This window comes from Natrix helvetica (genome assembly GCF_964273705.1).
Source record: "Natrix helvetica genome assembly, chromosome: W".
Classification (NCBI taxonomy): Eukaryota; Metazoa; Chordata; class Lepidosauria; order Squamata; family Natricidae; genus Natrix; species Natrix helvetica.
In genome coordinates, this window is record NC_138555.1 from 81,074,846 (window position 1) to 81,101,068 (window position 26,223).

Below are 26,223 nucleotides of genomic sequence, written 5' to 3' on the forward strand. Positions count from 1 at the left end.
CAGTGCTGAAGAAGCTTCTTGGATGAGAAGTGAAATGTTTTCAAAAGAAAAACAAGAAAGTCCAGTTGCCTCCTGAAAAATAAAAAAGCACCGTCTATATATCTATATCATCTATATATGTCGGACAGCCCCGTACAACTTACAATCCGTTCTTGTCTACTAGTTGCTGGATACCCTTGCTTCGCTACGAAACTGTAAGGAGTCACAGGCCGCTCCTGAGTGAAGGAGTAGAACTGAGGTGAAGGAATGTGAGGCAACTGGCAGTTGGAACAGAGTTCTTTTCGGGTGGGGAGGGGGAGTAGAATGTCTAAACTCCCAGACCACAGGCCAGATGAGTCATGTGTTGGCCACCCCCGCGCCCATTTTAGCGAAGGGGTAGCATCAGAGCATGTTACTATAAGGCAGCTGGCAGTTGTAAGGAATACTGATGATGTGATGGTCATTTCGAAAAATCCTTTCTTAGCAAGCATCTAGAAGCCAAGAGAACATACATGCCGAATTTCAGGTTTGTAGGCTTTGCAGTTCTGGAGATTTTGTGATGGATGAGTGGTATTTGGCTTTTATATAGAGATTCATATTTCATATTTCTAAACTGCCCAGCTCCCTCAAAAGAGGGGTTTTTCAACCGCCCGATCCAGGATGCTTTTGCCAGAAAAACGAACGGACATATAATTTCATAATGTAAAGTCCTTGGTGGTCCTGAGCTTGCTTCTTGGCTTGAAGTTGTTTCATTACCCAACTGGATAATGCCATCATAACTAGTGAGTGTAGGGATTGCTTCCTGTTTATATATAGTAGCTTGTTCTGCAAATGTTTTCTCCTTGGTAATGTCCTGATTTCAATATTGTTCTTTGTTTGTTTGTTTGTTTGTTTGTCTGGTCTTAATTCCAGTTTATCTGGATCTCAGTTGCTTGAGTAGATGTGTTTTGGTCTTTTCGTTTCCTTCTTAGCTTTTTTTTAATTTTTTTTCTTTTGAATGGTGTGTAAACGTAGTTTATCTCTATTTGTCCATTGATGGCTGATTTGTCTGAATGCCGAGCTTCATCAAAATATATAATGGAGTGAATTGGTGACCTTGAGCATAAAGAAGAGATGCTGCTTAGGAAACAATCAGACAAGAAGGGGAGAATCCAAGAGTTGTTTATCAGAGAATGACGCTAAGGAAAGATCCACCTTAATGGAGCAAGCAGTTAGAAGTAGAGGGCAGGAAGTTTTAACCTTCAGCCTTGGAAGATTATTTTAATGCAGGTTTACAGAAAAGTAAATTTAGTGAATCTAGTCATGTTTCCTTTCTAGTTTACCTAGGAAGACCAACATTTGAATGTTTTCTCTGACAGTTAAGCGACTGCAGGCTCTGATTTTTGTGTGTCTAATCACACTTGGCCAAATAAAGTGTTAAATTAAATTCAATTCTTCTCTTTCCCCAAGGTCACTCTAGTACATTCTACTAAAGGCTCTTTTGAGCAAAGCCAATCCATGAACATCAATTACAGTCAGAGGACACCATAAAATTGCCTTAATTTCACAACACATTGACAGACTCAATCACAATTTCAGCTTGGAAACCAAGGGCATCCTAGACTAAGCAAAAATCTCAAAACACTAACGAATTCTGAGAAATTTGGCTGATGTTTTGGTTCTGAAAGTTGGTGGGAGGCTCCTGCAAGATAATGGGGAATGGAAGGATTTATATTCCTTGCAGACATCTGGTCATTTGCATCCTTTTAGAGGGTCGTTGAAGCCCTTGGAGGTTTATCCATGTCCTCAGATTCACCTGAGTAGTGCAAATGGTTCTTGTAGATGGCAATATTTTCCCCCTCTGGAAATCCATTCCTAATCCCACACCATTCAAAGGGTCTTCATCCCAAATTATATAGTTAAAAGCCTGTAGAGATTCTCCGTCATCCAGGTCGTGGTTGTCCTAAAGGTGTTGGGGTTGGACTAGAAGACCTCCAAGGTCCCTTCCAACTCTACTATTGTATCACATTGTGTTCTTTTTTCAGGAGGCAACTGGACTTCCTTGTTTTTTTTCTTGTGAAGACATTTCACTTCTCATCCACCTCTCATCAGCTCTGACAGGATAGTGGAGAATGGAAGGATTTGTATTCTTATATTTATAATGAAAAGAAAAAAAAGAAGAAGAAAGTCCAGTTGCCTCCTGAAAAAAGCTCCTTTAGGACAACCCTGAATAGTCAAGCTATTCTCCAAGGCACCTGAGGACAGAACAAGAAGCAATGGGTGGAAACTAATCAAGGAGAGAAGCAACTTAGAACTGAGGAGAAACTTCCTGACAGTTAGAACAATTAACCAGTGGAACAGCTTGCCTCCAGAAGTTGTGAATGCCCCAACACTGGAAGTCTTTAAGAAGATGTTGGATAGCCATTAGTCTGGAACGGTATAGGGTTTCCTGCCTAGGCAGGGGGTTGGACTAGAAGACCTCCAAGGTCCCTTCCAACTCTACTATTGTATTGTATTGTATTGTATTGAATGATGGAGAATCTCTACAGACTTTTAACTATACGGTATAATTTGGGATGAACAGCCTTTGAATGGTGTGGGATTAGGAATGGATTTGCAGAGGGGGGCGGGAAATATTGCCGTCTACAGGAACCATTTGCACTGCTCAGGTGAATCTGAGGACATGGATGTGAGGACATGGGGTGAGGGCTTAGTCCACTTGTGACGATGTAGGATTCTAGGCTAATCCCTCTTTTAACTCCATCTCCAATTTCTGTCCGTCCTTTTTCTAGAGTTCCATCATAATAAAAGCCAGGTGAGTATAATTCTATTTACTGACATTGAGCCCAAACTACAATATTTCAGGGGGCAAAACAGTTTTGTAAAATCCCATAAAGACTTTAAGAAACCCAGCGTGTTCAACACCCAGACCTTACGTGATACAGTATGTGGCCCCATACAGTTACAGCTAGTAATGTGCCGCTATAATAAAAAATATATAAAAACTAAGGACCCTGTAACCCCTTAATTTGGGGCAGAGTGGGGTTTTTTTTCCCCTTTACTCCCTAGGAGAGAAATATTTGTTGTTACCTAGGAGTGAACTCTCAACATTCTGAGTGGGAGATGAGCATCTCCACCACATCACTCGTTATCAGAGTGAGCCATAGTGGCACAGTGGTTAGAATGCAGTACTGCAGGCTACTTCTGCTGACTGCTAGCTGCCTGCAGTTTGTCAGTTCGATTCTCCCCAGCTCAACGTTGGATCAATCTTCCATCCTTCCAAGTTCAATAAAATGAGAACCCAGATTGTTGGGGGCAATAGGCTGACTCTGTAAATCGCTTAGAGAGGGCTGTAAAGCACCATGAAGTGGTATATAAGTTTAAGTGGTATCGCTATCACTATTGCTATTTATATAAATCTTCTATCTTCTTCTTCTATACATACATACGTACGTACATACATACATACATACATACATACATACATACATACTGTACATACATAGATACATACATATTTATTATATTTATTATTATATGTATGTATGTATGTTCCAGCATAACTCTGGAATGCCTCGAGCAATTTCAACTAAACTTGGTACACAGATGACTTACCCCCTGGAAACCCCTGGTGGGTGTATCTGTATCTGTATATGTGTGTTCCAGCATAACTCTGGAACGCCTGGCCCGTTAAGTGCATGGGAGGGGGAAGGGAGAGGGCAGGGATGATGGGCATGGGAGTAAGGGTAGAAAGGCCCCTCTCAATGACTCCCTGTGAGACAAACACTTCGGGGCAAAATGCCAGGATTGTAGACAGGGAGGGAAAGAGGAGCGCATGGGAGGGGGGAGGGAGAGGGGAGGGATGAGGGCATGGGAGTACAGGAAAGAAAGGCCAATAAATGCTTCAATGTCTATAAATACCCAGGCAATACCCGGTCATCAGCTAGTTAACCACATTATATATTTTATATACCGTCCAAGGCAATTCCTCTTCACTTAATGTGGCCCAGGTGAGCCAAAATGTTGAACATTGATTGATTGATTGATTGATTGATGGTGGGTTGGTTGGTTGGCTGGCTTTTCTCTTTCTTCAATAATCAAGGCATCATATTTAAAAACTTAAAAACTTCACACCGTATGTGTAACATAAACAATAAAATCAAATATGGGATTAAAATTAAATGTCATTGAATGAATTAAACTTGGGGGAAGCTATGCCTTTCACAAATGAAGGAGAATATATGGGAGACGGGATAATGTTGCCAGATCTAATCTGGATCAATCACCGGGAATCGGAGGTTTTGTCCTTCAAGCTTTCGGACTCATGCTGGAGCCCATTTTCGGGGAACTCCTCTCTGGCAAAGTCTGTGTTTTGTGCTATTCTGTGTGCAGCCTTTATACGCCACCTGCGGCGTGTGGCTTTTTAGTTGTTGATTGGGGTGTGGATGGCTGGCTATTAAGTCATTGACCGTTGTTGCCTTAAATAAATCAGCGCTCCTATTGGCATCGGTCAACAGCGGTGCATTGTGACCCAGCTCTCCAAACTTGACAAACCCTCTGTGTTTAAATCAATGTTTCCTTTATTAGGAGCACCAGTATCCCCGGCAACAGGTTTCTCTCTCAATGCAGGCTAACACGTCCGTCTGGCAGAGAGATGAATTGTCTGCCACATCTATTCATCCCCAACCCCCTGCCTTTTATCCCCAGAACTAGGGTGGGGCTTCACTAGCAGCAGTGACTCTTCCGTCCCAAGGACCGGCCCACAGATTTCCACTGCTCTCCTCTCCTCTGCCTTCTGTGCATCGGCACATCAGGCACTGGACCCAGCTCTTTTTCCTCATCGTCATCAGCCATCTCCAGACCTGGGGGCTGTTGACTCTCCATCTGAGGGATGGCCCACTGTCCCTCTCTCTGACAGCTCCATTTTCTCTTTCCCCTCGGAGCTCTTAGGTTGCCTTGATGCTGGCCCTGACTTCCTCTCATTCAGCTGCTGCAAGGGCCAGAGGCTGACAGGCCACACCACAGTGTTGATTTACCACTAGCTTACCAAGTACTTAGGAGGTGAGGGATTGGCAGCACAAGGAAACAGCAATCAGTGACTTAATAGCCAGCAATCAACAACTGAAAAGCCACACCCAACAGGCACCATGTAAATACCACATACCAAATAGCCCAAAAGCGCACACTTTGCTAGAGAGAAGTTCTCTGGGGATGGGCTCCTGCATGAGTCCAAAACTTTTGGACGACTAAATTTCTTGTCCGGATGATCGATCCAGATTGCATACTTCTATAAATTTAATTCTTCTTCTTCTTCTTCTTCTTCTTCTTCTTCTTCTTCTTCTTCTTCTTCTTCTTCTTCTTCTTCTTCTTCTTCTTCTTCTTCTTCTTCTTCCTCTTCCTCCTCCTCCTCCTCCTCCTCCTCCTCCTCCTCCTCCTCCTCCTCTTCTTCTTCTTCTTCTTCTTCTTCTTCTTCTTCTTCTTCTTCTTCATCCTCCTCCTCCTCCTCCTCCTCCTCCTCTTCCTCTTCCTCTTCTTTTTTCCCCTCCCCTACAGAGCCAAAAAAAGATCCTTCCATCCTTCCACTTTGGCCCTGCTGCAGTTCCATCAAGGAAGATACTAGTATGGTAACTTTTACTTGCCTGCTTATTGAACATGGCACAAAGTCTTTTGAAATCGTGTGGGAGCCTAACACTCCAGAACCGAAAAAATTCGCCACAGCGCAAAGGAGTGGACCGGAACTGTACACAACAAGCCAACTCACCGTCTCTTCCTCCAGCTCCTCCGATTTTCAATACAAATGCTATGTAAAAGCTAAGACTGAGCTTTCCCCAGTCATCTTCACAAACAAACGTAAGTTTCTTCAAGAGGGTAAACAATGTGAGGTTAAGGCCACCAGAGGCCTGATGAGTAAATATGGCGCTGGGACTCTGTAGGTTCAACTTGGAGGGACGGGGTTGTGCATAAAAACAAAGAAGGGGACTATAGAAGGACGCATCTATACGGTTTTCTTAGCAACAGCATAATAGCTTTCCTGTTTCCTTCTTTTGGGTTTTTTTCAGGGGTGGGATTGAAAATTTTTAGCAACTGATTCTCTGCCCAGTTACTGGGTGGGCATGGCCATGGTGGAGTGGCCTAGTCAGCTTCCTGCACCACAGTGGCAGGGGATGTTTTTGCCTTCCCCACGCTCTGGAGGCTTTCCTCAAGTCTCCAGGAGGGCAAAACCGGCCTTCCCCAGAAATGAGCCTGTTTCTGGACTTCCAGTACTTCTGGTAGGCCCATTTTTCACCCTCCCCAGGCTCCAGAGACTTTCCTTTAGCCTCTAGGAGGGTGAAAATGGCTTCCTTTGGGCTCCAGAGCTCTGCACTTACCTGGCATGATGAACAGGCCATGTGGAGACTCTTGGCAGGGGTGGGGATGGGTGAGCGGGGTCAGCCGGTCCTTCTAACTATGGGTTCAGTCAGTGGTGGGCAACCTTTTTTTTCAACTGAGCCAAATCTCGCCAAAACCACGATTTAAATGTATTTTGAGAGCCACATTTTTAAAACCGAAAATACATAGGATGGTACACTGTTTTTAGTTTCAATAAACTCTGGCATTTGAAGCACACAAGTCTTAAAGCTGTCAAGTTGCAAGATCCTTGCATCCCTAACCCTTTAGGAAAAAAACCCCAAGGGGTCTTCAAACCTGACAGCTTTAAGACTTGTGGACTTCAACTCCCAGAATTCCTCCTCCAGTTATGTTGGCTCAGGAACTCTGGCACTGAAGCATGCAAGTCTTAAAGCTGTCAAGTTGCAAGATCCTTGCATACCTAACCCTTTAGGAAAAAACCCCCCAGGGGTGTTCAAACCTGACAGCTTTAAGACTTGTGGACTTCAACTCCCAGAATTCCTCCTCCAGTTATGTTGGCTCAGGAACTCTGGCACTGAAGCATGCAAGTCTTAAAGCTGTCAAGTTGCAAGATCCTTGCATCCCTAACCCTTTAGAAAAAAAAAACCCAGGGTCTTCAAACCCAACAGCTTGAAGACTTGTGGACTTCAACTCCCAGAATTCTGAGAATTGAAGTCCACCAAGGGCATCAATCATATTAGCCCAGGGATCTGCAAAATTGGCTCTTAAGACTGGTGGACTTCAACTCCCAGAATTCTGAGAATTGAAGTCCACCAGTCTTAAAACAGCCAACTTTGCAGACCTCTGTGTTAGCCCAAAGCCTGGCGCTGGGTGGGCCTTGCTCCCCCATTGGTGGAGCCCCAAGAAGCGAGGAGGGAGAAAAAGAGACGGAGGCCAAGGAGCTTCCCCCCCGCCCCCTCCCAGCAAAAATTTAACCGGGGAGCCGGGCGGCAGTAGCAAATTAGCCGATCACACACGCAGCATGATCGGCTAATTTGCTACTGCCCGCCCGGCTCCCCGGTTAGATTTTTGCTGGGAGGGGGCGGAGGGGAAGCTACTTAGCCTCCATTTCTTTTTCTGCCTCCTCGCTTCTCGTCCCCGCCCGACTTCAGGATCCTCCCTAATCATTGTGGGTCGAAAAGAAAAAAGGGAAAGGGGCGCTTGTTTTGAAGTGCCCGAGAGGAGGGAGGTGAGCGGGCGCCCGGCACACAGAAGAGCCGCATTAAAATGTGTAAAGAGCCACATGTGGCTCGCGAGCCGTGGCTTGCCGACCACTGGGTTCAGTGAACCAGATTAAAATTAACATCCAGTTCATCCAAACTGGTCTGAACAAGTCTGAACTGGCTGAATCCCACCCCTGTTTTTTTTTTTAAAAAAAATCTGAGTCCAGCCTATTTTCCTAAACTCTGCAATTCAAAGATGAACTTGTCGATCCGAAAGGTCGGCAGTTTGGCGGTTCAAATTCCTAGCACTGCATGACGGAGTGAGCTCCCACGACTTGTCCCAGCTTGTGGCAACCTAGCAGTTCGAAAGCATGTAAAAATGCAAGTAGAAAAATAGGTACCACCTTTGTTGGGAAGGTAGCAACGTTCTGTGCTCCTTTGGCATTTTGTCATGCCGGCCACATGACCACGGAGACGTCTTCGGACAGCGCTGTCTCTTCAGCGTTGAAATGGAGATGAGCACCGCCCCCTAGAGTCAGGAACAACTAGCACATATGTGCAACGGGAACCTTTACCATTTACCTAAGTACAAACATTTCTTATGGGTGGCTCTTCCAACAAAACAGCAATGTTCTTCTACTTTGTGTTCTCAGATTGCTTTTTGCAACCTCTGAAACCAGTTGATGTTCAGATCTTAACCCCCAGTTGTGACAAACAGAGCTCAGTGGTCAATGTGGAGCTGGTCTGCTTCCTGAGGAGCCTTAGTGGTGAAAAAGCCGAGGTGGAATGGCTGAAGAATGGAGTACAGATGCAAGAGAAAGAAGTGGTGGCATTGAGATCTGTTGTAGGGAAGGGCAGTGGTTACTCCAGTTTCATCCACCTGAACATCAGCAAAGAGAGTTGGGACAAAGGGGACCTCTACACCTGTAAAGTGACGCGCCCGCCAGGCAGTCAAAACATCACAATGCACAATGCCAGCAAATGTCAAGGTGAGTGTTACCACCCTCAAGTATTAAGAGTTTATGGGCTATCGAATGATGGAGGGGTAAGAAGCAATCCAAGCAGATCACCTGTCAGGGTACCAAGTAATACATCCATGTCAAAACAGAACATCTAATGCAGGAGTCTCTAACTGTCTGGCTTTGTGTACCAGCAGAGATGGCAGGGTGGGGAAGAGGGAATGGTTCAGTGGTAGGTTTTGGCCAGTACGGCCCAGTACGGCCGTACTGACAGTAGCCGGGAGCGGCTGACAGCGTACCAGTACGGTGCCCGGTTTGGCCCACCCACCCGTGTCCTATACCTTTTTTCAAAAGCAACCGGACAACTGCGCTTGCGCACACCGCATGCTGCACCTGCGCGACCTCCAGCAAGCAGCTGGGTGTCGCAGGGATGGTTGAGTGCACATGCATGCATGGGCAGTGCACAGGCAAGAACAGGACACCCAGCCCCGTGAGCAGCGTACCGGTAGTGACGGGGAGAGGAACCCAGCACTGGAATGGTTCCCCACAAGCAGCGGACGCATGAGTCTGCACATGTGAATGGGGCTTCGTTTGGGAGCGTGCACACTCGCCACTTGAACAAGTGGAGCTGCGCATGTGAGCACACTCACCTGCCGCTTCCATGGACCAGTTCTGAATGGGCTGCAGCCCAGTACTGGATCCCAGCCCAGTACTGGATCCCAGGAATTGGGGACCCCTGATCGAATGTATGCTTCTGAAGAAGTGTAGTATGAAAAGCCCATCTGGATGACAGTGTGTTGAATGTAGTCTAATACTGCAGCCTGGGATTATCAACCCTTATCCATATAAATGAAGGGCATCAACAGAGTTCATCCACTTGGTCAAACTGCGATATGGGCCAAAGACAGTGACGTAGGACTGTATTTTCTGTCCAGGATAGTACAATTCATGATTTTATTGTTGGACGTTCGTACCATGATTTTTAATCCTTGTTGAATTATTTAGTGAGAGGTTGGTCAAACAAATAGATAGATGCAGATGTCAATATATAAACATAAATGTTGATAGTAGAGCTTTGGTGGCGCAGTGGTCGGAATGCAGTACTGCAGGCTACTTCTGCCGGCTGCCTGCAATTTGGCCGTTCAAATCACGCCAGGCTCAAGGTTGACTCAGCCTTCCACCCTTCCGAGGTGGGTAAAATGAGGATCCGGATTGCTGGAGGCAAGAGGCTGACTCTGTAAACCCGCTTAGAGAGGGCTGGAAAACACTGTAAAGTGGCACATAAGTCTCAGTGCTATTGCTATTTTCATATGACGCTTTTTCAAAGAGCGTCTTGCTTGGTTTTCTTGAATTTCCTTGCCTTTAAAAGAAGCTACCAAGATTCGCAGCTTGTTAGCAATAGCAATAGCAACAGCATTTAGACTTATATACAGCTTCACAGTGCTTTACAGCCCTCTCTAAGTGATTTACAGAGTCTGCATATTGACTCCAACAATTTGGGTCCTCATTTTACCCACCTCGGAAGGATGGAAGCCTGAGTTCAACCTTGATCTTGGTGAGATTTGAACTGCCAAATTGCAGGCAAGCTAAGAAGCACAGGGGTCCTCAAACATTTTAAATAAGGGGCCAATTCACAATCCCTCAGACTGTTGGGTGCCTGGACCAGCTGGGTGGATTTGGCTAGGTGGTTAGCCCCAAGCAGCTTGAAATATATATATATATAAATGGCAGAAAGCATCTGTGTTGCATTTGTGCTGATAAATAAATAAAGGGAGATTAGTATAGATCTATTTCAAGCTATTTAGTTCTCATCAGCTAGCCATACCCTTACTGGGAATTGAACCTGGGCTGTATTACATATTAGGCAGTTGTATTAGCCACTAAGCCACAGGCTCTCCTCCTTTATCAGCTAAGTAACAAGGCAACATTAAAAAAATGGCTTTCTGCCTGGATGACTCCTAGGGTGAGCCAAAAGACAGCAAAGGGAAGCAGTATGCTCCCTCCCATATTTGGGCATACCAGGGGTTGTGACACAATATATACCTACTTAGCTGATAAAGGAGGAGAGCCTGTGGCTTAGTGGCTAATACAACTGCCTAATATGTAATACAGCCCAGGTTCAATCTCTCTCTTTCTGTCTATCTATCTCTCTTTAACTATCTTCTGGAGGTGGGGAAGGTGAAAAACAGGCCATTTTCACCCATTTCTTTGGGCCTCCTGGGGTGTCTGTGCACCCGGCTTTTCACCCCCTCCACTCCAGAACATCTCTGCAAGCCAAAATTGTTGGCCTTACCTTTCAGTTCCAACCCACGGGGCTCGCGAAGGTACATCCTGCGCTCAGCCAAAGGGACGATGTGGGATGGGGGAAGCCTCGTAGTCCTGCACGGGCCAGACTAATGGCTTTGGTAAGCCACATGCAGCCCACAGCCGTAGTTTGAGGACCCATGTCTTAGCAAACATGTCACTGTTAATGAATTATTAAATATTTTTTTTAATAAAAGCACTATTCTCAAATAGCATTATAATCCTTGTGTCGTCTCTCTCCTGGCCTTCTCCACAGTGTGCTACGGTTGCATGCATCAACCCACCATGTTTTTCACCAAGCCGTCTTACAAAAGCCTGCTTGATAGGTCAGCCGTCCTAGTCTGCACCGTGGTCTCTTCTAACCTTGTGAGAGCTCAGATCACCTGGCTTGTGGACAACAAGCCCAGCAGGGATGCTGCGAATGAGATGGTGACGACGGACGCTAATGGAAGTCAGAAGTTGAGAAGCAACCACTCGGTGTCTTTGGAACAGTGGACCAAGGGCACCGTCTTCACCTGCAAAGTAAGCGGGAGCTGCTTTGAAGAACACCAAAAGGACATCACCCTCAAGAAGGCTACTCGTGAGTAGATTGCTGAGCCCCATAAAACGCTGCTCCATCAAGAAAGCAAGAATCGCATGTCTTCAAAATAAATGAAAAAAAGTTTTAATATACAAAACAGGAATCATGTAAAGAATTTGGGCTTGGCTTGTGATAGGAATCATCCACCTTTGGTTAAGCGTGACTTCATTAAAGAGGAACTTCTCCAACCATTTTGAATTTGCTTTTCCTAGGTGTAGGGAGGCAGTGGCTCAGTGGCTTAGACACTGCACTTGTCCATCAGAAAGGTCAGCAGTTCAGTTCAGCGGTTCGAATCCCCAGCACCCCATAACAGAGTGAGCTCCCGTTACTTGTCCCATCTTCTGCCAAGCTAGCCGTTCGAAAGTACATAAAAATGCAAGTAGAAAAATAGGAACCACCTTTGGTGGGAACAGCATTACAAGACTATCACAATGATAAATTATAGCAAAACAGACAGAGGAAAAGTAAGGCTATGAAGAGAGAGCAGTGGGGAATGGAGGGATGGAGGATGGCGGGGTAGGTAGTAGGTAGGTAGGTAGGTAGGTAGGTAGGTAGGTAGGTAGGTAGATAGATAGATGATAGATAGATAGATAGATAGATAGATAGATAGATAGATAGATAGATAGACAGATAGACAGACAGACAGACAGACAGACAGATGATAGATAGATTTAGGTAGGTAGGTAGGTAGGTAGGTAGGTAGGTAGGCAGGCAGGCAGGCAGGCAGACAGACAGACAAACAGACAAATAGATAAATAGATAAATAGATAGATAAATAGATAATGGATGGAGATATAGAGATAGGTATAGAGGTATAGAAGAGGGAGGGAAGGAGGGAGGGAAGGAGGGAGGGAGAGAATCAAAAGCAGATAGAGAGACCAAAATCTTAGAAATCTTCTGAAAGAGTCCGATTTCATTCCTGGCTTTCTTTCAATCACAACACCTTGGGAGTTTCGAAATTAATATTAAGGACTTTGACTCCTTTAGTTGGAGTGATGTCCTCAAGAGGAGAAACGGCCCCGTTGTTTTTTCCATTTTTCAACACCTGCATGTATTTTTCTTTTCCTTTTCTTTTTCCATTTAGAAATGCAAGCGCCCTCCGTCATCATTTCCCGTGCCCCTCTAGAGATTTCCCTCGAGAGCACCACCGTCCTCATTCTCGTCTGTGATGTGAGCGGATTTTCCCCAGCGGAGATTAACATCTCGTGGGAAAGGAATAACGTATCCCTGAACGAAAAGCTGTATGATAATGGGATGGCCACCAAGACGGCCAACGGTTATTCCACGTACAGCATCCTGAAAATCAATCGAGATGAACCAGGAGGAAAAGGAGGCAGCTACTCCTGTATAGTCCACCATCCCTCTTCTCCAACGCCCTGCGTGGCCTATGAAAAGGTACCCATTGGTAAGTCGACCTTCTAAAGTAGTGGCTGAAGGTATCTGTTCTGATCTAGGCCTCCCAATAAAACCAATTAAAAAACGGGAATTCCTCTCCAGCAAAGTCCCAGCAAATATAACATATTTCATGAGATTTCACAAGTGAAGACCTTTATCAGGCTTGGAGAGCTGCCAGGTCGATATCTTCAAAACACCATGCTGTAGCAGCAGTTCCTTGGCAAGGAGTCAGGAACAGATCTTCACTCTAATGAACTGAATTAATTGTCTCCTGCAAAATCCCCTCCCCTTTTGCTCCTCTTTATTCCCTATGAGAGGGACCATTCACCATCTACCTGTGCCTTTACTCCCAAGTCAGCCATTGTTCCTTAGCTGTTCCCTTCTCCTGACAGCTCCGCGCATGCACACACTGGGAATAGGCTCCAGCTGTTCTTCTGCCTCACTGGTCTCCGGCTCTGAAAGCAGCTGATAACTATCGGATGGCCCTGGCCCCCTCTCTGCCTCCGACACAGAGCCCTCATCAGAAGCTTCCCCAGACTCCAGGACTGGTCCATGTTCCTCCCCAACCCTCCTCACTGTCTAAGTCTGCCACCAGCTCCGCTGGCCGCTGGCGGGCCACAACGGTATCACGATGAGTCACCTGGCATGGTGGAACTTCTATAACACATTCTTTAAAAGCTAATAGATCAGAAACAACTTTTGATTGAGCACTTCCCCATGGCCGAGAGGCAAGTCCATTATTGGAAATTAGGACCCACCCATTGAAAAATATGATTATGTATGTTGCTATATGGTTATTATTCTGAGGAGCCCAGGTGAAAAGGCATATGGTGAGCAGCAGAGAATGTACCTGGGGTCTTATAGAGTCCTTTCCTTCAAAACTGTCCAAATCATCAACAAAATGTCATACAGAAATCACAAGACCATCTTGTGAGTTTTTACAAGATCTCAGTTCTTTCTTTAATACACACCCAAGTACGTACAGGGGAGGGCTTCAAAAATTTCAGCAACGGGCTCTCTGGGCGTGGCCATAGTGGGTGTGGCCTAGCTGACCTCTTGTACCATGATGGGGGGGATTTTCACTTTCCTGAACCTCCAGAGGCTTGCCATGAGCCTCCGGGAGGGCAAAAACTGCTTTCCCCCAGGCTCTAGAGGCCCTCTGGGGGCCAGAAACACCCCGTCCCCAATTTCTGGCCTTCCAGAACTTCCTGGAAGCCTGTTCTTTCCCCTCCCTGAGCCTCCCCGCGGTCCCTGCACTTACCTCGCCATTCAAAATGGGCCACATGGAGACTCCGGGGAGGGGAGGGGAGGGGCAGGCGGGTGGTGCAGGGTGGGTGGGGCCAGCCAGCGGTGGGATTTGGAGGTTCTCCAAACTGGACATAGCATTAGCTATGGGTTCGCCTGAATCTGGGCGAACCTGTAGCAACCCACCCCTGAGTGTGTAATGGTATTCAGAATCCAGGGACAGCTGCTGCATAATTTTCTTTACTGTGATCAGTGGAACACCAACTTTAGAATATAACCTGCCTCCTTGAGTGCAGTTATGTAACAGAATAACAATATAATAGTGTTGGAAAGGTTCGAATCCCCAGCACCCCATAACGGAGTGAGCTCCCGTTACTTGTCCCACTTTCTGCTCAAGAAGGAAACCCTATTCAGATAAATGGTTGTCCAATCTCTTCTTTAAAACTCCAATGTTGGAGTACTCACAACTTCTAGAGGTGAGTTATTCCACTGGTTGATTGTTCTCACCACTAGGAAATGTCTCCTGAGTTCTAGGTTTCTTCTCTCCTTGATTAGTTTCCATCTATTGCTTCTTGTCCTGCTTGAGGTGCTTTGGTGAATAGGTTGACCCCCCCTCTTCTTAAGGCAACCCCTAAGATATTGGAAGACTGCTATCATGTTGCGCCTAAGTCCTTCTTTTCATTACACAAATGTACCGAATTCTTGCAACTGTTGACACCGTGGTTAAGAGCAATATATAACCTGGATTTAAGCAAAGATGTATAAATATATCAACCCATTCTCCTATTTTTAAGGAAACCCAGACGTAACCTCCACAAAGGTAAGGCATGGAAATTAGGGTTGGTTCAGTGAAATGCTTGCTAAAATGAATCTCATCATATCTAAAGGTTAACCCTCAATTCCATGAGGCAGCACAAATGCCATTAGACCAGGAGGGATACGGACCAGCTCCTACGTGTATCTGCTTTGTGCAAATAATTCTGATAATGGGTTTTCCATGTGAAACAGCCATCCGAATCGAACACCACTGATGGACCATTTCAACAACCTTGCCTCATTTCTGTCCTTTCAGAAGAGACCGTTCATATTGTTGCCTTGAGAATTATTGGGGGGCGGCAGGCGGGGAGAGGTATTGGAGGAATAACTAGAGGGGGGAGGACCCAAAGGCTGGAGGGTTTTCATTTTTGGTTTCATTTTGCTTCTATTGGAAAGCGTCGGCATTTTAGGGAACGCGCCTGAGATCACGAAGTCAAAGCACGCTTTCTTCACATCATCACTAAGCTTCTGTTGATTTCAAGAACAAGTCCGTGGGGTCTTCTTGGCAGCAGTCCAGGAGGGGTTGGGCATTGGACCTTTTTGGGAAGGCAGCTCTCAGTCCTGGAATTCTGCAACTGGGAGGTCCTTGGGGCTCTCAGAGCTGCGTTGCTTTCTTGCAGACGACCAGCATTCCCTCCTCCTCCTCCTCCTCCTCCTCCTCCTCCTCCTCCTCCTCCTCCTCCTCTTCCTCCTCCTCAGTGGTGAGCTTCAAAACTTTAGCAATGGGTTCTCTGCCAGATTGCTTGGTGGGCATGTCCATGGTGGGCATAGCCTAGTTGGCCTCCTGCACCACAGGGGGGTGACGTTTTCACCCTCCATGGTCTCCGGAGGCTTTCCTCCAGCCCCTGGGAAGGTAAAAACTGCCTCCTCCAGGCTCCATTTCTGACCTTCCAGAACTTCCAGGAGGCTCATTTTTCACCCTCCCCGAGCCTCCGCGTGGGCCCTGTACTTACCTGACATCCCAAATGGGCTGTGTGGGGACTCCTGGGGGTGGGAGGGGTGGGGAAGGATGGGTGGAGCCAGACAGGGATGGGATTTGCGGGTTCTCAGAACTGGGCAGATTCTTAGCTAGAGGTTCTCCCAAACCTGTGCGAACCCACAGCAGCCCTCACCTGCTCCTCCTCTCCTGCTGTATTACTGTATTCCCTAGTTGGACCATGAGCTAGAGGTTCTCCCGAACCTGTGTGAACCCACAGCAGCCCTCACCTGCTCCTCCTCTCCTGCTGTATTACTGTGTTCCCTAGTTGGACCATGAAATGTCTTCAAGGAAACAACCAAGATCAGAGAGCATGAAGGGTGCCATAGTCCTCCTCCTTCTCCTCCTACAGCCCCCCCTCCTTCCACTCCACAAATACCCCTCCTTTCTACCACTGATGTTCCCTAGTTGGGTCATGAAATGTCTGGCAAGGAAACAAACCACCTGTGAGAGCATCAAGGACCCCACGGTCTTCTTCCTCCACCACCCACTTCACTTTTCTCTGCTCGGCAACCCCCTCTCCCTTCTACTTCTGATGATATTACCTAGTTGGATCATGAAACGTCTGGGAGAAACCAGGCCAGCTCAGAGGGCACTCAGGGCCCCACAGTTCAACCCTAAGCTATAAATATCCTCCTCTATGTGGAAATCTCCCAATGTGTCCCCTTCCAAATATTAGCCAGGACTGATCCTGCTTAGCTTCCCAGCCTAAACAAAACACTAGGTGAAATTTATTTTATTGTGTTAATGTCTCAGATGCTTTGGAAGATGTTTTATTCACTCCCTTGTTTTATTATATAAGCCATCTAGTGCATCAAAAGATGACCAGGTCTTTTCATACAGCATTTAAACCCTAATGTATATTTAATGAAAAGAACAAACCTCTTTCACAATTGATTAATATTTGGTTGGATCCTGCTGCTGAACTCTACCTTAGACTGAGATATTTGAAGTTGTGCCATGCATTTACCCACTGAGGTGATTGGGCTTCCCTCTCGTCTGATTATACGAACAAATTTCCCGCTACCACTCTAAGAAATATATACTGTGGGCGCTTACAAAACACAATCTAATGTCTTCGTGAAAAGAGCAGGAAATAAATGGGTCTCACTTTTGCAAAGGCGAACAAGGACTGCCTGAGGTAAAAAAATAATCTAGAACCGTGATTCTCAACCTGTGACCTGCAGATTCCTGGGGGTTTGCGATCAGCAGCGGGATTCACTTACTGTGAGTGTGAACGCCAGTGGTGGGTTGCAGGCAGTACGGGCTGGTACGGGCATACCGGAGCCTGCCCAGAGCACCGGGTACCGTTCCGGTAAGGTGCTCTGGAGAGCCCACCTGCCGGCCTGAGCTCCTTACCTGTCCTTTAAAGCCTTCGGGGGTCCCACGCACACGCATGGCATGTACAGCGCTTGTGCGACGCTCTGACAAGCAGCCTGTAGAAGCGTCGCTGGCATCTACAATGCATGTGCACACTTTGCACATCCATGTGGGCAATGCCGGACCCATTCCAACCGTACCGGTTGGAATGGGATCTGGAACTTTACCACTGGTGCACACCTTCAGTGCATGGGTGCGGTCTTCCATGCATGCGCTTTGCTTGTACCCGTGGCATGCAGGCATGCGTGTGAGGCTACCTAAGATGTTTAGGAGCCTGGGCTGGTGGGTGGACTCACTTGCAGTTTGGTGCAACCGGTTCTGCCAAACCAGTCCGAACCGGCTGAATGCCACCTCTGATTGCGATGTCATCACAGGGATCCCACAAAGACTTTGGATCTCAATATCGAGTTAAGCCTTGGGAGTCCATGTCCACAAACGGTATTTCAAGGGTGTCCACGGGGGAAGAAAAGGTTGAGAACCCCTGATCTAGAAAGTAAAAGAGAGAAAGCCGATCAATAGTTGCACATTTTAAATACGGTTCGGGAGGAAAACGTTGCACGCATTTCAACTTGGCACCATTGTTGTCTCTGGAAAAAGTGTGTGGGTGTGTATTCGACGTTTCCAGAAGATTTCACATTTCATGCACGCAAGTCTAATTTCATTGGTAAATTAAAAACAAAACTAGTTCCAGTTGAGGTACTGCTGGTTACTCCTCCTAGTACTTGGTGCCCAACGATGCTAGACATCAAGGGATGGTATTCATTCACTTTCCCTACCAGTTTGCAAATGTGAGCGCGTGCATGTGCACCAGTGGTGGGTTCCAGATCCCCGTGCAACTGGTGCGGTGCAACGGGGCCCGGTGTCTCCCACATGCACGTCCATGCGTCCTTACCTCTGCAATGCCTTCGCGATGCTCTAGCTGCTCGGCGGAGCGTCACATAGGCACCGTATGCTTTGTGCGCAGAAGCGCCGAAGAGCTCAAACACAGGTAAGGAGCTGGGGCGGGCAGGTGGGCCCTCCGGAGCACCAATACGGAACGGTACCCGGTGTTCCCGGCATGCACCAGTACGCCCATACCAGGGAGAAGTGCCTGCAACCCACCACTGATGTACACAAACATTCACGCAGGCGCTTTGCTTGCGAATGCGGCTTGCACACATGTGCGTGGCTGAAAACATGCCTGAATAAGACAGCATGGAACCGGGATGGGTAGCCAGGCCCACCCACAATTTCCACTACTGGCTCGGGTGAACCAGTCCGAACCGGCTAAATACTACCTCTGCTAGACATGCTCAGACACAACCTCACCAAGCTTCACATTCCCATCGTACAGCAAAGAGTCTACATCGGGAAGATTCATACAGTGCTAATTTGCTTCTTGAAGAATGTCTCCAATTTTTGTTTATTTACCCTCCAGAGAAAGAGACCCTTTTGCTAATTACAGGTAACTGAGTTTTTGATCTCACCCTAACGACCTGACCCTTTTTCGACTTACGATCGTGGCTCCTGATGCTCACAGTCTCGTTACAGATTTCCTGGAGCCTCAAGCACCTACGGTGGAGCTCCTGCAGTCCGTCAATCGGGAGAAGGACACCGTGGTGTTGAAATGCATCGCAACTCATTACAGGCCCCCCAGGGTCGCCATCTCGTGGGTGGGTGGCCCGCAAAATAAGAAGGAAGGCGTTATGGACCAGAGGATGGCCGATGGGACCTACTGGGCCAGCAGCCAACTCACCATCCCCCTCTCCCAATGGCAAGAAATGGACAGCAAGACTTGTGAGGTGGTACACCAACCAACGAATACCAAAAAAGTCCAGAAGATTTCCAGAAAAGGTGAACTAGAGCAGCAAAGCTAGAATGTCTGAAGTCCATCTTTTAATCAGGCACTTCATGCTCCAATCTTTTCCTTCCCACTTACTGGATGTAAACTGGGATTTTCTTCTGAACACTATGTCCCTGGGTTACCACTCTCCTCCTCCTCTTCCTCCTCCTTCTCCTCCTGCTCCTCCTCTCCTGCTGTATTCCTGTGTTCCCTAGTTGGATCATGAAATGTCTTCAAGGAAACAACTCAGATCAGAGAGCACGAAGTGTGCCACAGTCCTCCTCCTTCTCCTCCCCCCCATTCTCTTCCACTCCACAAATGCCCCTTCTTTCTATACCACTGATGTTCCCTAGTTGGGTCATGAGCTTCATTGTTTTCTTGCAGACATTTCATTAGTATCATCAGCATCACTAGGCCTGATGATGTTACCTACTTTGGTAATTAAATGTTTGAAAGAAAATTACCAAGTTCAGAGACCACTAAGGAGCACCAGCATTCCCTCCTCCTCCTCCTCCTCCTCCTCCCCCTCCCCCTCCCCCCTCCTCCTCCTCCTACTGCATTCCACACACACCCCTTCTACCACTGATGTTCCCAAGTTGGGTCATGAAATGTTTGAAAGAAAACAACCAAGTTCAGAGAGCACCAAGGACCACCAGAATTCCTTCCTTCCTTCCTTCCTTCCTTCTCCTCCTCCTCCTCCTCCTCCTCCTCCTCCTCCTCTTCCTCCTCCTGCATTCCACACACACCCCTTCTACCACTGATGTTCCCAAGTTGGGTCATGAAATGTTTGAAAGAAAACAACCAAGTTCAGAGAGCACCAAGGACCACCAGAATTCCTTCCTTCCTTCCTTCTCCTCCTCCTCCTCCTCCTCCTCCTCCTACTACTACTACTACTACTACTACTACTACTGCATTCCACACACACCCCTTCTACCACTGATGTTCCCAAGTTGGGTCATGAAATGTTTGAAAGAAAACAACCAAGTTCAGAGAGCACCAAGGACCACCAGAATTCCTTCCTTCCTTCCTTCCTTCTCCTCCTCCTCCTCCTCCTCCTTCTCCTCCTCCTCCTGCATTCCACACACAACATTTCTACCACTGAGTTTCCCTAGTTGGATATGAAATGTCTTAAAGGAAACAACTCAGAGAACACCAAGGATCTCACAGTCTTCCTCCTCCTCTTCATCCTCGTCCTTGTCTTCCTCCTCCTCCTCCTCCTCCTCCTCCTCCTCCTCCTCCTCCTCCTCCTGCATTCCATACACACACCCTTCTACTATTGATGTTCCCAAGTTGGGTCATGAAATATCATCAAGGAAACAACCCAGCTCAAAGAGCACCAAGTATCTCACAGCCTTCCTCTACCTCTTCATCTTCCTCTTCCTCATACTCCTGCTTCTCCTGCATTCCTGTGTCCCCTGATTGGATTATGAAGTGTCCAAGGAAATAACCCAGGTCAGAGAACACCAAAGGTGTCATAGTCCTTCTCCTTCTCTTCCCCCCTCCCCTTCTCTTCCACTCCACAAATACCCCTCCTTTCTACTACTGACGTTCCCTAGTTGGGTCATGAAATGTCTAAAAAGAAATAACCTAGGCCAGAAAGCACCAAGGATCTTACAGTCCTCCTCTTCCTCCTCCTCCTCCTCCCCCTCTTTTACTTCTTTGTGTGTTAAGAGAGAGATACAACGTTCTGGTTTCTGCTCTTCTGAGAGCCTCAACTAAGATCCTGGGTCACCCTGAAATGGTCTGGCTAAAGAGACCATTTACCAGGGGTAGATTTAAAGCCACCAATGGCCTTTCTAAAGTCTCTGCCACATTCCTGGGCAAACAAATTCAGTAGAGGTCTAGGGAGATTCTCCATCGTCCTCCAGGTCACGGTTGTCCCAAAGCCGTTTTTTTTTCAAGAGGCAACTGGACTTTCTGGTTTTTCTTGGAAGACGTTTCGCTTCTCATCCAAGAAGCTTCTTCAGCTCTGATCAGATGGTGGGGGATAGAAGGATTTATATAGTCCGGCGATGGCTAACCTTTTTGTCATTGCATGCTGAAAGCGTGCATACGCCCCTGCACCCATAATACAATGCATGCAAGAACCCCCCGCTCCTGTGTGCCCTGCCCCCGCATATGCACACATGACCCCATGCATGTGTTTGCAATTCCCCTGCAATCCCCCACCCCACTGCAATTCCCCCCTGCCCCCTCACCCATTTAGGGTTTCAGATTGGTGTAGGAGGCTTTCCCGGTCCAAAACGGGGCACAGGGGGACCGTTCCTGCACCAATCTGGAAGTCAAAGTGGGGCACGGGGGGTGTTGTGCAAGGCCCCAAAATGCAATGCAAGCACCCCCCTCCCCAGGCATGCACCCCGCTGCGCATGCACCCCTCCCCATGCACATAGGTGCGTGCATCCCCCACCTGTGCTCTTACCCCCATGCATGCACATCAGAGACCCAAAGACCAGCTGGCAGGCAGGATTCGCGGGCGCATATGCAGTGGAGCTGGACCGGGGCAACAGCTGGCATGCCCACCGAGAGGGCTGTTGCGTGCCACCTGTGCAGTGGTGGGTTGCAGGCGGTACGCCCCAGTACGGGTGTCCCTTAGCCTGGCCGGAGTACCGGGAACCGTTCCGGTACGCTGCTCCAGAGGGACTTCCCGCCCGCCTGCCCGAGCTCCTTATCTGTCATTTAAAGCCTTCGGCACTTCCACGCATGGAGTGTACAGACCTTGAGCAACGCTCCGCCGAGCAGCTGGAACTCGGTGTGCGTCCATGCGGGCAACGGCGGGCCTGTTCCAACCGTACCAGTTGGAATGGGATCCGGAGCCCACCACTGCACCTGTGGCACACACACCATAGGTTTGCCATCACGGATATATTCCTTCTGCATTTAAAAGGCAACGGCCCCTCTTTTGAAGACAGCAAAGTGCACATTTTGGGCAGAGAGGACCGCTGGTTTGAAAGACGGGTCCAAGAGGCCATTTGTGTCTAAATTGAACAGCCCTTTCTCAAAAGAGGAGGAGGGCGACGGCATCCTCTATCTCCAGTCTACAACACAGCTGCTTTCAACAGTTCCAAGAAGGCTCCACCCCCCACCCCACCCCCATTTTCACCACTCAGGTGACCCTGAGGACACAGACAAACCTCGAGGTCAATGATGGCCAAACATTTCAGCACCGAGTGCCCAAACTGGCACGCAGGTGCATGGATGTATGCACGCCAGAGCCCCCAAAACCCAAAGACTAGCTGGCCAGCGTGTGCCTGCCTGCTTTCTGGCCATTTTCCTGGCTGTTTTCAGGCCGTTTTCAAGCCAGTTTTGGCTCATTTTTCGGAGAGTTTTTGGCCCGCAAAAACAGTCCAAAAACTATCTGAAAAGGGCCCGACAAATGCTGTGGTTTTGGGGTCATTTCTGAGGCCATTTTCAGGCTGTTTTGGGAGCCATTTTCAGGGCCATAAATGGCTCAAAAACAGCCCAAAAACCAGCCAGAAAAATGGTCCAAAACACAGGCTGAAAGCGGCCAAAAAAACACCCCCCAAAACAGGCTGTTTTCTGGACCATTTTCAGGCTGGTTTTTTGGACGATTTTTCTGGCCGGTTTTTGAGTGCTCGGACGCCTGCGAAGACTGGTTGGTGACATGCCCACAGAGAGGGCTCTGCATGCCACCTCTGGCACCTGTGCCACAAGTTTGTCATCACTGCTCTAAGTGGCTTTAATGACCCCTTAAAAGATGCAAATGACCAGCGGTCTGCAAGGAGTATAAGTCTACTTCCATTCCCCACCATCCAGTCAAAGCTTAGAAGAAGCTTCTTGGATGAGACGCAAAGCATCTTCAAAGGCTAATAAGAAAGTCCAGTTGCCTCTTGAAACAAAGCACCTTTGGGATGAGATTCAATAGAAGACTTCTTCAGGGGATGGAGAAGTTCTCCAGAAGGTTTTTCATGAACAAGTAAAGTCCAGTTGCCTCCTGATTAAAAAAATAAATAAAAGCACCTTTGGGACATGGGAGATAATGGATAAACAGTGGATAAACATAATAGCAAAACACTGAGATACAAGAGATACAAAGGAAGGTTAAGGAAGAGTTACACAATGCCATTACTTTGTTCTAAAAGAAAGAAGGACTTCATTCTCTGCTTGACTCTACTTTTGTAGACCCCCTTACTCGTCATTTTCCTACGAAATAAAACTCGAATAAAGTTAACGCTTTCCTTTCTGTTTCTTTAGACTGGATTACGATGCCCACGGCTCTCGTGGTGACCCTGAATGCCCACCCACTCTGTCCAAGTTTAGGAACCATCAGTAGTGTGACCTTAGTCTGTTCCATCTATAGCTCCTCCGGAGAGGACATTCAAGTCACCTGGCAACCAGATGGGAAATTTCGAACGTCACCGAAGGTTCGGTCAAACAGTGTCCAGTTCTACATGAGTAGCAACTTCACAGTATCCCTGCAGGAGTGGAACAAGCTAAAAGAATATACCTGCAAAGTAACTCAAGCTGGAAGAAATCACACAGAAACAAGAACTATCAGCAAGTGCAAAGGTGATTCATTCATTCATTCTCTCTCTGTGTCTCTCTCTCTCTCCCTCCCTCCGTCCCTCCCCCCCCTTTTTTACTTATTCTTTCTCTTCTTTCTTTCTCTCTCTCCCTTTTTAATTATTTTTTCTTTCTTTCTTTCTCTCTGCTTTTTTACTTATTCTTTTTCTTTCTCTTTTCTCTCTCTGTTTCTTCTTCTTTCTCTCTCCCTTTTTCTTTCTCTCTCCCTTTTTACTTATATTTTCTCTCTGTGTCTGTTTTTTTTCTTCCGCTCTTTCTGTCTTTCTCTCTGTCTCTCTCTCTGTGTCTCTCCCCCTCTCTTCTTTTTTACTTATTCTTTTTCTTTCTCTCGCGCTTTCTTTCTCTCTCTCCGTCTCTCTTGCTTTTCACTTATTGTTCTTTCTCTCTCACTTTGTCTCTTTCTTTTTCTCTCTTCTCTTTCTTTCTCTCTCTTTCTCTCCCTTTTTAATCTTTCTCTCTTCCTTTTTCTTTCTTTTTCTTCCTCTCTCTCCCTTTTTTCTTATTCTCTCTCTCTCTCTCTCTCTTTCTCTCTTCTTTTTTAATAATTCTTTCTGTCCATTCATTCTCTTAAAACATTTCTGTCCAGAAAATAACTTCATGTTCTCTCTTTTTGTTTTCCTTCTTCCTTTGATTCTAGTTTCAACTAAATAATAATAATAATCACGACAGCAGGAAATTACATTGGATTGATCGTAGAATGTAGTAATGATAACAACTCAGTTGGAAAGCGAAGCATTTGACGATAGCTGGTCCTTGACTTACAGCCAATTGCTTAGCAACTGTTCAGGGTTACAACGGTCCTCCCCCAAACACTACTTATAGACCCATTTTCAAGTGGTCCTGAGTTAGGCCACTTGTAATCTGAGATAGGCCCATGACCACCACAGTGGCCATCATCTCCAGAGCTGCTTTGGAGGCCACACCCAGAGATAGAAACCCTCTGTCAACTCATAAAGCCATGGCAAGGAAACAAGGAAGCGCATTCCATGCATACCTTCGGCTAAAGTCGGATCTCAGATTACTAAAGCAGGCTTGTGAGGCAGGCACCTCGTTGGAGAATGTGATTTATGACACAGACTGAGGGGAGGGAAGGAACAGGGGCAAAGTTCAGCCACATCTCAAAGGATGTTAGATCTGACTGCCATGAGGTATTGCGGAAATGGTGTTCCTAATAAATGACTGGTTTTCTTTTGAAACTTGGCTCGAGGCTCATGAATTAATTAGGGCTTCTTTCAGAAGCCTCACCCCCTCCATGTCTGGGGAACTCCACCACCAGCCCCGAGATGGCCTCCAGCAGCTCAGGCAGGGAAGTTGCCACAGACCAGGGAGACTGGTATACCAGCAACTACCCCACGTGTTCCCATGAGCCTGACTTCAGAAACAGGGTCTCACAGCTTGAGATTAGTGGCGCAAGATCCCTGAAAGCCAATGATCTGAGGGGCCAGCGGCCAACAGGCCACAATAGGTCATGTCACCTTTTCCAACACCGTCGTAACATTGAATGGTCACTAAATGATGTGCTGTAAGTTAAGGATTACCTGGATGGTGTTTTGTTTCACTGTATGTTCTTTTTGGCTATTTCATTCCGCCTATTGTAAAACATTTGTCGTTTGCACTCTTGCAGCCTGCAAGAACAGTGTGCCACCTCCTACAATGTATCTCCTCAAACCACCCCTTGAGAGACTCTTCGCTCAAAACAGAGCTATCTTGTCTTGCCTTGTGGTGGGCTATGAACTGGAGAACGTCATCCTCACCTGGATGATGGACGGACTGAACCTCACCACGAATGCCACCACGGAAAAAATCAAGAGACACCCAAATCGGACCCAAAGTTTCCAAAGCCAACTTAACCTCACCACTCGGAACTGGGATGCTGGAAAGAAAATCAAATGCCTCGTTGCTCATATCTGCTCGCTTTTCCCTCAGGTGAAGCAGAGCATCCAAAAAAGCACAGGTGAGAGAAGATTCAGCAAGGATCCCAAAACTCAGGTGAAAATATTTGGCTTGCCCGAATGTCTATGGCAGGGGTGTAAAACTCAAGGCCTGTGGGTTGGATCTGGCCCATGATGTGGTTGGATCCAGCCCACAGGACCATCCTGGTCTATGCAATGCAAAGAGGAAAGATCAGGCCAGCATAGCTTCGGCCTGGTCTACCCAGAGTGAAGAGGAAAGATCAGGCCAAAGTGGCTTTGGCCTGGTCTACCCAATGCGAAGAGGAAAGATCAGGCCAGCATAGCTTCATCTCGGTCTACCCAATGCTAAGAGGAAAGATTAGGCCAGCATGGCTTCAGCCCTGTCTACCCAATGCTAAGAGGAAAGACCAGGCCAGCATAGCTTCATCTTGGTCTACCCAATGCGAAGAAGAAATATCAGGCCAGCATAGCTTCATCTCGGTCTACCCAATGCAAAGAGGAAAGATCAGGCCAACATAGCTTCATCTCGGTCTACCCAATGCGAAGAGGAAAGATTAGGCCAGCATGGCTTCAGCCCCGTCTACCCAATGCTAAGAGGAAAGACCAGGCCAGCATAGCCTCATCTTGGTCTACCCAATGCAAAGAAGAAAGATCAGGCCAGCATAGCTTCATCTTGGTCTACCCAATGCTTAGAGGAAAGATCAGGCCAGCATAGCTTCATCTCGGTCTACCCAATACAAAGAGGAAAGATTGGGCAAGCATGGCTTCAGCCCTGTCTATCCA

The 26,223-nt window shown here is 47.2% G+C and overlaps 1 protein-coding gene and 1 gene segment (V, D, J or C); both read left to right on the plus strand.

Moving 5' to 3' along the window:
* LOC309400410 (Ig gamma chain C region-like) overlaps positions 1-26,223 on the plus strand; it is a 110,043-nt gene that overhangs the window by 31,563 nt on the left and 52,257 nt on the right.
* The window catches only part of LOC309400399 (uncharacterized protein), a 37,936-nt gene continuing 17,239 nt past the window's right edge, over positions 5,527-26,223 (plus strand). The window contains exons 1-7 of the mRNA XM_081968871.1: positions 5,527-5,808; positions 8,162-8,497; positions 11,028-11,351; positions 12,436-12,756; positions 18,694-18,996; positions 23,198-23,512; positions 25,152-25,481. Coding sequence (XP_081824997.1) covers positions 5,580-5,808; positions 8,162-8,497; positions 11,028-11,351; positions 12,436-12,756; positions 18,694-18,996; positions 23,198-23,512; positions 25,152-25,481 — 2,158 coding nt within the window. The 5' untranslated portion in view covers positions 5,527-5,579. The remainder of the gene's footprint in view (positions 5,809-8,161; positions 8,498-11,027; positions 11,352-12,435; positions 12,757-18,693; positions 18,997-23,197; positions 23,513-25,151; positions 25,482-26,223) is intronic.